Genomic DNA, 12,865 nt, shown 5'->3' on the forward strand with positions numbered 1-12,865 from the left:
TTATGATTCATAGATCTACGTGTTCATGTTGGGCTTAGGGTTAAACAACTACTACAGCATTTCTATTTACTATTATTTCCTTTTCGCTTTTATATTCCTTGCTACTTACTTAACTCCTCTGCATCATAGCTTCTATTCCCTTTGTCTGCCTAACTGTCTGTCTGTCTCTCTCCCTCTATATATATATATATATATATATATATATATATATATATATATATATATATATATATATATACACACACAAGAAAGCAACATGTATACACATACACAACTTCCTTTGCTTTGCTCTCGCTGCTCCGCCTTCGCACGTTCTCACTTCGACTTCATTTTATATTGTCGGTTAAACTTCCCTCCTCTTTCACTCAGCACTCAAACATGAGAGAGGAAGAGAGGCACACGCACAGTTTCCCTCTTTCTCTATAAATATGCGCACACACACACACGTAACGGAATCACCGTGCGTGCGTGTGTGAAGCTATCCATATATATGTATATATATAGATACATATTTATATTTATAGGAGGAAGAGATAGAGAGCGGAGTGATTATCTAGATATGTGTATATAAACATAGATAGATCAGATGAGATAAAGAAAGCTAACAAGTGAGTGAAAGAGAGAGTAATAGAGAGAAAAAGAATGTAAAGAAGTGAGAGTGCAAAAGAAAAAGGAAAAAATTAAAGAGTAAGAGAGATTTAGAGAGAAAAAAAGAAAGCTTATAACTAAGAGAGAGAGGAGGCAATTGAGCGAGATAAATAAAGAGAAAGAAAACGAAAACGTGAATGAGAGATAGAGGGAGCGAGAGGAATAAGAAAGCTAATGAGTGAGAGTGTGAGCAAGCGAGTGAGAGAGGGAAGATGGCGTTAGTCAGCAAGACAAGAGATGTCTTTCTCTGGTGTATGTCAGTTATTTATCTATTTGCATTTGCGTCATATTATGTGCAAATTCCAGGTGAGCTTCCTGCTTGATTCTTATTGTTTCTTATTGTATCCATTTGGGACATTTGTTGTGTTGATTTTGAAAGTTTTCATTGAACACTTTTCCACTGGTAACTGATAAACAGCGGCGCTTTGATTCAAGGTTGATCGAGGCAGGTGCTTTCGTTGTGAGTTGCTTGATGTGTGTGCTGGCCCGAATACTTTTCGTTCAATTTAAAACTTGCGACTCTGCTCCGGCATATATATATATATATATATATATATATATATATATATATATATATATATGTGTGTGTATGCCGGAGCAAAGCCGCAAGTTTTGTTGTCTTTTCTATCAATATATATATATTACACACACATATTTGTGTGTGTAATATCCATGTGTATATATCTATATGTGTAATATCTGTGCATGTATATATATATATATAATACCTGTGTGTGTTTGTATATATAATGCCTGTATGTATACACACACACACACACTCTTGTTTTAGAGATTGCTTATCCAACTTGATGCATGCACACTTGATGCAACCATTGCTGCCCTAATTACTACCGTCACCACCTTCGCATACATGCTCCACTTGCAGTAAGGCTTGTGGGGTCTGTTCGCATTCCTAAAAAGTCTCAGTCAAAGAAGGAACCGGTCGTCGTCACTAGATTTCGACAGTCAACTATACATATATATATAGGCGGATTTTCTGAAGATCTGTTACGAATGGTTTAAAAAATAAGATATCTATCTCTGTCTGCGTGCTTATAAAGTATTCCCAACTCTATGCATGCACAGGTTATCGTTTTAAAAACGCTTATAAGCGAGCAGATAGAAGACGAGAAATAAAAACTACGATCAGATTTCGACTCTCAGTTTGAGCCATTTTACTACACTTAAATACCTAACGGCCTTAGGATAACCGTGAATACCACGTACTCTCTTCTCTATAGCTGATTTTTTTTTCTTCCCCAAATTAAGATGTCCCTATGCATTCGTTAACATTTATTCTTTCCCATAAGTTTTTCGGCAACTTTTTTTTCGTAGTGAGGTTTAAATAATATCAAGCAGCCATGCGCAATAATTTGTTTAGATTATTTTATTTGGTGAGAGATGTAAAGAAAATCTAAATTTTATATCTGCTCTCTCTCTCTCTCTCTCTCTTTCTCTCATCTCTATATTTGACTGCTTATGTTATAGTGAACAAGGAAACATTTACTAGTTAGTTTGTTTTCTAAATTTAGTCTTCTCTTACATTCCACGACTCCCGGAGTTTGTTGTGCGACTTTAAAATATTTGTTAATTTTGTGGTATAAAGTTAACACTGATTCGCCAAATGGTGTAAATAGACAAATAAATGAATAATAGTGATCATTGAATTTCACATACAGTTGGTTCGAAAGTTTTATATCACAAATTCATTTAAGTTAGATACTGAATGAATTTCTGTTACTTTCGATTATGGAGTATTGAGTTCGAACGACTGACAGTCTGCTTATTGAATTGGAGTGTATGTGGCTGAGTAAGGTCCATAATCATGTGTACCCTTAGGCCGAATCAGCTTGACACTGCGGGGAAGTCTTCCACCCGGCAAACTTCTGCACAATTTCTGTCTGCCCAACTTCACTTACGATACCAGGTCCGATCCGAGGCTAAGATAACACACACTTGCGTAAGATGTCAATCAGTGAGATCAAACCCGAAGCCTAGTGATTGCAAAGTGAATTTTTTTTTAATTGTTCGGCTTTGCTTTTATTAAGTAATTTTTCATTTCAAGGCTTACCTGGAATTAAAAAAATAATAAAAATCTGAGAGTGGCGTACAAAATACTTCATTGTGTTTAGCAACGCATTTTACATTCTGAGTTCAAATGCTATTGAATTCAACTTTACTTTTCATCACGCCATCATCGATAAATTATTGTAACCAGTCAAGTATTGTTGTCAGTTTATATTCATATAATTTATCATAAATATAAACGGAATTATAACAGACGAAATGTTACAGTACTGAGCTGTGTCAGAGATGTTACCGAAATAATTTTCCTTGATATTAAGCGCGTCTTTGCAATGTATATTTACAATCACATCGATCGGTTTGAAAGGTTTGATGTATATTTGCTGGATGTGTACATAGTCCCAAACTGCATTGAAACTCAATAAAGAGGAGTTAAGTGCTCAGTTATTTCCATCTATCCTGGTCACCATCTGACTTCAGGTTTCCAACATCTCCCTCATTGTCCATTCTTTGATGTTAACTCAAACACCGCCTTCGTGGTCTTTCTAATACCTCTTTCGAACTCGGAACGTTTATTTCTAAATTAACGGTGATTGTGAGTGGCTTGGTGGATAAGAAAGAACGGTGGAGTTTTGGAAAATATGCTCCTCGAAGTCCAGTACTTTTATTGAAAAAGAAAAGATTACGAATGTGTGAAGTGAGATGTGGAAAAATTGAAATTATCGTTGTAGAAGTAAAGTTTCCTAGTTCGAATCCAGGCTAAGATTACGTACACTTCGAGGAATATGGAAGGAATACACTTAATGACGATCGGATATAATGATTGAAACCCCGTGTCCATGTTAGATACAACTGGAGTGCATAATCACCATTTTATTGCGTATTTATATATTCTTAGTATCTACAAATACATGAAGGGAAGGTTTGAAATAAATGTAGGCTCCTACTTCCATGTTCTGTCTTCTACCTATCATAGACAGAACGGGTATACGAAGAATATACTCCGCTACGTGGTTGCTCGATTTGCTAGAAATAGCAACCGAAGCCTCCTTCCCCATCAAATCGTGCCTTACCGGAATGTTGACACTGGATAATGTAGTTCTAGATCTTTTGTCTGAGGGTCGATTTTCTCTCCCCCACCCTACTTCTTTATCGCATTAACTTGTTACCTAACCCCAGGTCAGCCTTGTTTGATTTGTGTTTTTTTTTGTATATCTTGTACTACGTGGTCCAATGTATCCTTCCCTCATTGAGATGGTGGAATACGAATTTAGAGAATGCGGTCGCTTTTGCTAGCAGTTATAAAGATGCTGGAGAGTTAGATCATCAAATTCTATAGTGTAAAAAACCACTAGTTGGGCCCGTTGTCGATCTGGAGTGTTCGTTACCATAATAATTCTTGCAGCTAAATACAAATGATACGCGAAATTAGATATTGCTAGTGACGTGTTTATTCATCTCGGGCAAGCCTAAGGTGCTTGTAGTGCCTAGCTATGTGTTGGCATTTAACAATATCAACAATAATTGGCAGTTCTTATCTATCGCTATTTCTTGCTCGACAGCAGCCAAATCCCTCTTAAATGACATTCTATTGTCTTAGAAAAAGCAATGAAACATTTAATAATGTTGTTCACTGTCTGCTGAATTTCGGAATAATCGCACCCCCGTAACTTTGGATTTCAGTGATTTAAGCAGCAGAAATTAAGCTTCTGCGACATTTTTTAATTTTTATTTATTTATTTATTTATCTTTTTTTGAAATATTTTTTTCCTCATTTCTCATCATTTCTGTTTTGAAGCATACCACTTGGTTGTAACTTTTTCGATTGTGATTCTCTTTTTTTTTCTTTTTTTCTTTTAATCACGAATTCTGTTTTCATTACGGGGATGGAGTGGTGTTGCTTTTTCCGAAACTCCACCGAAAAGGAAAAATAATAAATAAGAGACCAGATGGTCACAACTAGAGTGCCTTTAATTAATACATCTGACCAATCAGCGGTGTTTAAAACATCGGACAAAATACCTTTCTGTGTTTAATTACTGATCTTTTACGTTTCAAGTTCGAATCGTTCCGATGTCAACTTCATCTCTGATCCTTTCAGAATCGACCAAATAAAGCACCAATCAATTATCAAGGGTTGTTTTAATATCCTTAAAAATCACATTCTAGATGTTAATAGACTTAAAATACAAAGCCTTGGGCTAAACAGCACCACCATCATCATCAGATAAAAGCATAATCTACAACGATATTTGGTCATATTTACTGCTTTGTCTCTGAAAATTCTCTACCTGTCTGTAAACATTTTTCTTCTTTCTCTCTGCATTCTTCGATGTCACTATGACACGTGGTGCGCCTGACAATCTTTCTATCAGCAATTGTGTTAAGCGCGTGCTTTGTGTCACTGCATTTATATATATATATATATATGTATATATATATATATATATAAATAAAACAAATAATAAATGAGCATATGCAAATATACGTACAGGTATGTGCATACCTACGTCTACCTGTATATATAGGTGCATATCTGGGTACAGGACATTGCAAACAAAACGTAGACAAAAAAAAATAATAATAACCAGAGTACAGAAAACACACAGGCCACATAGAGAACATTTTCCTTCATCAGCTACCATATATATATCGGTATGCACATACCTGTACGTATATATGCATATACTCATTTACTATTTGTTTATATATATATATATATATATAGTGTGTCAGCGAGTCAAAATTGGGTTGCATGCCTTTATTTTCCCAATTGCAACCCACATTTTGGGAATATGTACCTCACTAATAATTTAAAACTGACAAAGAAAAGCTCTTCGTACGAGATACACCGATATCGTTATAATAAGGAAGAGCATGAAATGATTCAACCGTGTAATAAGAAAACCCAGCAATTACTACTCTTTATCGCTGGCGTTCAGCCAGTTCTCCTCCCCAAACTGCACAACACATGGGAGATGGAGTATGAGGCAGACTTGCTAGTGAGGAGACCGGGTTTTCCATTTGCAACAGCCGGAGGACAAACCATCCGATTGGAGAGCCCAAGTTTGGAGAGGCCTGAGCAACAAACTCAAAAGGAATGTGTGTGTGTTCGTATGTATGTATGTGTGCATGCATGCATTGGTGGTGGGGCTTAATATATTTTAGGCAGTGATAAATCGTCTCGTTTCAAGTTTTTAATTTTTTTGTCAAGACCAGAATCTCAGCATGTTTTTATATCTAAAAAATAATGCAAGGACTGCTTGTGTTTTCATCTACTTTAACCCATTAAGTCCCACTGTCCTATAAATAGGACACTAAATGAAAACATTAAATAAGCTATGTCACATCGTCTCAGTGTCCTATTTATAGGACACTGAGTATTTCCATTTCTACTTGAAGGGAGTTTTAATAATTATTTTTTTCATTTTAAACTATTTTCAATCATTTGTAAAAATTTAAAAGTAATATTCAGAAATTTAAGTATCTGGGGACTTAATGGGTTAATAAAATAAAGTATATTAACTGTGATTCAAAGCCTGTACTCTGAACATCAGCATGTATTCGTGATATGAAAAAGGATTGTAGCTATTACAGGAATGGAAAGATTATTATTGTAGGTTAAAAATATGCTAAGTTTCGAGATGCGATAAAATTTTGAAAGATGATGTTAAAAATCGTACACCACTAAACTAGTATATATGTGTAGGAGACGAAAGACAATGTTGAGTTCGGCAGGATTTGAACTCAAAACGTCTCAAAAGAGCCAGAACGAATGTTACAAGGAATATCATCCGGTGCCAAACCTGGCTGTTAGCCTCATTAATAAGGGAAGTAACTCGCAGCTTGTCTCCTTTCTAGGCTCCCTAACTGTCGCAACACTATTATCTTAGCTATTTTGAGAATTTCTCAAAATAGTATATCCACCTCCTGTTTCGACCTTTTTTTTTTTTTTTTTGTTAGCTACCTGTCCTTGTCACATTTTCAACTCTTGGTGAATCTGTTTTTGTTTTTTTTTTTTTTTTTTTTTTTACAATTTGAAGATACAAAAAGAAAATAATAATAATGTAGTTTGTTTAGATTCGTAGCCCCCATTCCATGTTTTAAAAAATCAATGCCTGTAGAATCTTTGTAAGAAATTTTATATTTTACTTTTAAATTGTAATAAAAATAACGTAACAAAAATCCAGCAGGTTCTATTCTGAGTGCATGGCATAACTTCAAACAGCTGTCCTCCTCCATACTCATCGCATTTTCTCATCAAGTCTTCTCTCTTGCACACCACACCTTATTCCTCTAATGTTCAGTTTTTTTCTCACAGATTATTTGTGCTCTTTCATTCATGTACACTCGTATTACACATCTAATGAAGCATGCTTGTTTCTCTAGTCTGTGCAGATCCTCTATGGTTATAGCTGTTTCACTAGCATGCAGCAACATACTTTGTACTGAGGGAGTAGCCCTTTGTTACCAGCAGAGGTAACAGCTTCCTGAGCTATTGCCAACTGGTTCTTACAATGGTCACTATGTTTTCCCATAACCTACCATTCCAGTGGTTAAGGCAGCGGACTCGCGGTTATAGGAACGCGGTTTCGATTCCCAGACCTGGCGTTGTGAGTGTTTATTGAGCGAAAACACCTAAAAGCTCCACGAGGCTCCGGCAGGGGATGGTGGTGAACCCTGCTGTACTCTTTCATCACAACTTTCTCTCACTCTTACTTCCTGTTTCTGTTGTGCCTGTAATTCAAAGGGTCAGCCTTGTCACACTGTGTCACGCTGAATATCCCTGAGAACTATGTTAAGGGTACACGTGTCTGTGGAGTGCTCAGCCACTTGCACGTTAATTTCACGAGCAAGATGTTCCGTTGATCGGATCAACTGGAACCCTCGAAGTCGTAAGCGACGGAGTGCCAACAACAACAATCGCATTGCACCTCATGTGCATTCATAGTGCACTGTATACAATTCCTACCTACCCCTTTCCTACATATCAAGCAAGAATATTTATTTCCCTGGTGGTAACAGGGTCCTGTCTTTTCTACTTATTAAGACTTTAGCCTTTGTTACATTCACTTTGAGAGGGTTTCTTTGATTCCAGGTTTTGTTTCCATGCCTGGAATTTCTTTTCTAATTCCACTACTGATTCTGCTATAAAAGCTAGGTCATCAGCTTAAAAGAGTCCCTATTGGCTGTTCTTAAATATCTCTACTATGGTTTGGAGAGTTATACTGAACAGAAGCAGGATGGGGACTGAGTCTTAATGTACTCGTGCTTAATTTATCACCAATTGATAAACTGCTCAGTTTATCACCATGCTGAATTTACCACCAGCTTTTACCTTGTTAACTGCATCTCTCTGCTTGGTTTGCATAGTTTTTGCAAGCTCTACTGCCAATTTCCTCAATGCTCATCCAATATAAAAGCAAGGAACACTGTAATGGATATGTGTGCATGTGTATGTACACAATGGACATCTTTCATGTTCTGTTTACCACATCACTCATGAGGTCTTGGCCAGTTTGAGGTTTAGTCAAAGGCACTTGCTCAAGATTCCATACAGAAGCATCTTGGACAATTGCGTTTATGTGTTTGTGTGTGTATTTATAATTATATATATATATACATGTGTGTGTGTGTGTGTGTGTGTGTGTGTGTGTGTGTGAAGGCGCATGGCTCAGTGGTTAGAGCATCGAGCTTATGATCAAGAGGTTGTGAGTTCGAATCCCAGACTGGGCTGCGTGTTGTGTTCTTGAGCAAGACACTTTATTTCACGTTGCTCCAGTTCACTCAGCTGTAGAAAAGAGTTGCGACGTCACTGGTGCCAAGCTGTATCGGCCTTTTCCTTTTCCTTGGATAACACTAGTGGCGTGGAGAGAGGAGGCCGGTATGCTGGTCTTCCATAAAATGACCTTGTCCGGACTTGTGCCTGAGAGGGTAACTTTCTAGGTGCAATCCTATGGTCAGTCATGACTGAAGGGGGTCTCAGCGTCATATATATATATATGTGTGTGTGTGTGTGTGTGTGTGTATGCATATACCTGTGGATACAAGTATGCATATGATCATAAGTTATAGATGTATACCTGCTGGTACTAATATTAAGATGTCATTAATTCTTCTTGTTTGCTCTTAGAAATTATTCTAGGAAAATTAGTTGTGAGCACACTCCTAGTTATTTCCCTGTATTCACCCTGCTGCAAGTTTGATTACCAATAATGTTGTCATTGTTATTTCATCAACAATAGTTGCACTGCTTCAGTTTGCTCCAAAAATGCATTCTGTAATCAATTTTCTGTGGGATGCAATATGTATTGGGGGCTGAAATCCATCAAATACCTTTGGCACAGTACAGGGGAAATAGCTTTGCCACTAGGGCTATCTATTGAATAAATTAAAAAAATTAAAAATTGTTCACACATGCAAGTGTCATGAATCATAAAGGGGCACAGTACCTTACAACATTCTTTGTTGATGGCAACTTTGAAGGAGATCATTTAGTGATTCTTTCCAATGGACTAATTTCTATTAATGAAATGGTAAATTAATTAGCAAATTAGTCATGGTGTTACTCATTAAACCACCTACAACAAATTTAGTTAACTTAATAATGATAACTTGATTGATGTTGTAAATTCAAAACCTGCACTGTAGTGATGAGAAAGAGACCATAGCTAGTGATGCATATGCTAGTAATAGGAAAATTGTATGTGTGTTTTGAATAATTAATGATTCATTGTTCTCTCTTTTTTTTGTATCTTGTGTGGAGCAAGCAGAAAGATCAGTGACAACTTAATCGACGTTTCAGGTTTGGACCTGTAATATAGTGATTAGAGGAAAATAGTGTCTAGTATTGCATATACAAATAATTTTCTTCTCAATTAGAAATAAGATTATAATACATTGCAGGTAATTATGATTCACTTTCATATGTAAATAATAATAATCATAAACTGCCCTGATGCAATACCAGGCAGTGACTCTCATGACTTCTGGTCTTAATAGATTGGATGTGTTAATATGTATATGTTTTGTCTTGATGTAAAAGATCTACAGCAAATATTCTGCTCAATAGCACAAATTTGCTTATCAGTCGCTCGACCGTAACCAGTTGAGCATATCCCTTAATGGTTGATGATACATTCATCTCTGATTACAAGCAGGAGTAGTAGGGAAGCATCATAGTTATGAGTCTAGAGGGATTATTTGAGGTTTGAATAATTCACCTCAGGAAACATGGGTGTTTCGTTCATCATCCTTAAACAACATTTATTCAGGGACCTTTTGAGCAGGATGGGCTACTTGACTTGAAGAAAATTCTAACTGGGCTCCACCTGCAAAGTCATGGGCTGTTTATTTTGATATGAGGTCACCATGTTGTGCACATGCAGTTGTGATGCATATGCCTGGTGTACACTAATCAGGCAGAGTCATGATGGGTGCATTGGACTCTGTATATTTGTATCCCAGCATCTCTTTGATGGCATTTGCTGCTCTCTCACTTGGTGGTGGTGGTAATAATAATAATAATAATAATTGTTTTAATGTCCACTTTTCTCTGCTCATATGAGTTATCTGAAATTTGTTGAAACAAATTTTGCACCACCTGATGCCTTTCATGTTGCTAACCCTTATGTTTGTAAGTAAGTTAATATGTTTTCATGGAAGACTGGAAATGGACACCATGATGGTGACATGCCCTACTATCACGTTATGTCAAGGAAGGAGACAGTAACACACACACACACACACACACACACACATATATATGTATATAAAATTCCTGGAAATTTAACATGATGTTCCTCTGTAATATACAGATTTTCAGGTCCTTGGTTGGTGTATTTGTGGTGATTGAGCCATTTAATTTAAACGATGCCTCGTTGCTCCAAACAGTCTTCGTTAGAAAGTATCTTCTAAACTTCTTTCCAAGTACCATTTGAAAAAACTACCCCTCTTCAATCTGGATCACCTTCATTGAGAGCATGGACTATTCTTGGAATGTAACTTTTCCAATGACAGTGCTTGAAAAATGCAGTAAGCACTCGATTTAGAAATTCCTATCTCATGACTCACTTGCTCCATAAATTTTCTTGTTATCTGGCGATATGTTTCTAATACCTCTTCTAGCTTTGTGGAGCTCATCAATGCCGGTAGTTTTCCAGAACATTTCTTCCTTAAAACTTATCTCTAATTTAAGTGATGGCTAGTCATGTAGATAGATCTATTTGAAATTCCTTCTTAAACTGGTTTTGTACTTGTCTTTGAACTTTGACTGCAGTTTTAATCTTCTAGTAGCACTTTTTAGGCTGAACTTTTCTTCGTTCAAAGCTTAGTCTGGTTCCATTCATTATTTCTAATTGGTTAAATTTAAAAAGAAATGAAAATTGAATTATCAGCTGTTAAAGTGTGTATACATTTTAGGGGATACCATGTGTGTATGTTTGTCTCCCTTTTTCTTTTTTTGATAGTTGTAAACCAGAATCATTGTCATAGAAGCAGTGTGCTTTGCTTCCGCTCTTTTATTATAAAGACATTCAGGCCATAAGGAAATATTTCTTTATTTGGAAACCAGTGAGAATTGGTTAATAGGAAGAGCATCTACCTTCAACAAATTTAGTCTCACCTATATGAGCATAGAAGAGTGGATGTTAAGATGATGATGATCTCTCTCTCTCTCTCTCTCTCTCTCTCTCTCTCTCTCTCTCTCTCTTATTTATATACATCTGTCTGTCTGTCTGTCTGTCCATGCACACACACTCACACACACACACACACACACACACACACACACACACACACACACACACACACACACACTCTGTCTGGCTGTCTCTCTAAAGTAATATCCCAAAATTGTTTTGACCTTCATTCAACAACTGAAGAGGGCAGAGTTTTGTCCACGTTTGTGCTTTTCCATGTCTTTTACTTTTGATTTGTTATCCTGGTTTTTTTTCCTTATATGTGTGTGTGTGTGTGTGTATATATATATGTACATATATATCCCCAAATCTACAAAGACCCTTAATGGTTCAACTCCAATGACATGTTTATCTCCCATGGCCTCTCATGTGACCTACTTTTCCTACTTTATATTTAGAGTAATAATACATACAGGATTTAATTTTGGTTATTATGTAAGAAGAAGAAAAAAAAAGAAAACTCTTTAGCATTTAACAAAAAAAGATTAATTAATTATAAAGAGATTAATATGTATAGTATGGACATAAGTGTTTATTCAGTAGAAATTCATGTGCAATACTCAGAAATGACACAAATTTTAGGTTTTTCTTTTTTTCAACCCTAGGTCAGCTCTGCTCCTGTACATTTATGTTCAAAAGTTGCTCCAGTTGATAACCAAGCTGTTGTTTATGTGTTAAGGTCATCTTTGCAGATATTCTACAGAAGTTATAGCTGGCACTGATTTTCTTATGGTATTCCATATCCAAGATGTCAGATGTGAACGAACAAGATTTAGGATGAAAATCTGGGTAATGGGCATATATATATATATATATATATGCCATATTTCAGGAGCTTTTGCTCCTTGATCAGCCCCCACCTAACCCATTAATCATCTACAAACTCATTGCTTAACTCTTCATTACCGTATTTCTTCTGAGATGCTCTGTGTTTCTTTCAATTAATTTTAGATATAACAAAGAATTTAGTAAAATAACTTGGTTAGTCAAATCGTCCAACCCACGCTAGTATGGAAAGCAGACGTTAGACGATGATGATGATGATGATGATGAACATGGTTATCATTAAGCTAGTGTTAGGAACATAAATTGTGACTAAAACTTGGAAGATTTTAATTCAGAACTTATGAAATCAAAGACATTTGTACTACAGAACCACAGGCGGTTTCAGCCAGGTTGGTATCGAAAGGGTTAAATAGCCAACTATATATCGCGGTATAATGTTACTGGATATACCAATTTTACATACTAAACACATTCCTGGTAGCTGGTACATAAACATTATTGACTTGTAGGCACACTGTATTTTGTTATGCGACCATAATATGCAACGAAGTATATTAAAGACGATTTTATAAGTCAATACTGTGTACTACTGTGTTAGCATTGCACTGAAATTACATGTTATGGCCATCTCTACAGATTCCCTATAAAAATTATAGCCAGTAGGAGTGGCTGTGTGGTAAGTAGCTTGCTTACCAACCACATGGTTC

General features: G+C 36.2%; 1 protein-coding gene across 4 annotated transcripts in view; it reads left to right on the forward strand.

Annotated features, from left to right (window-relative positions):
- Positions 1-848: 848 nt before the first annotated feature.
- The window catches only part of LOC106869725 (lipase maturation factor 2), a 78,485-nt gene continuing 66,468 nt past the window's right edge, over positions 849-12,865 (forward strand). For all 4 annotated transcript variants that reach the window (XM_014915574.3, XM_014915575.3, XM_014915572.3 and 1 more), the window contains exon 1: positions 849-954. In XM_014915574.3, coding sequence (XP_014771060.2) covers positions 861-954 — 94 coding nt within the window. In that variant the 5' untranslated portion in view covers positions 849-860. The remainder of the gene's footprint in view (positions 955-12,865) is intronic.

This window comes from Octopus bimaculoides, chromosome 11, assembly GCF_046866305.1.
Source record: "Octopus bimaculoides isolate indiv1 chromosome 11, ASM4686630v1, whole genome shotgun sequence".
NCBI classification, from domain to species: Eukaryota; Metazoa; Mollusca; class Cephalopoda; order Octopoda; family Octopodidae; genus Octopus; species Octopus bimaculoides.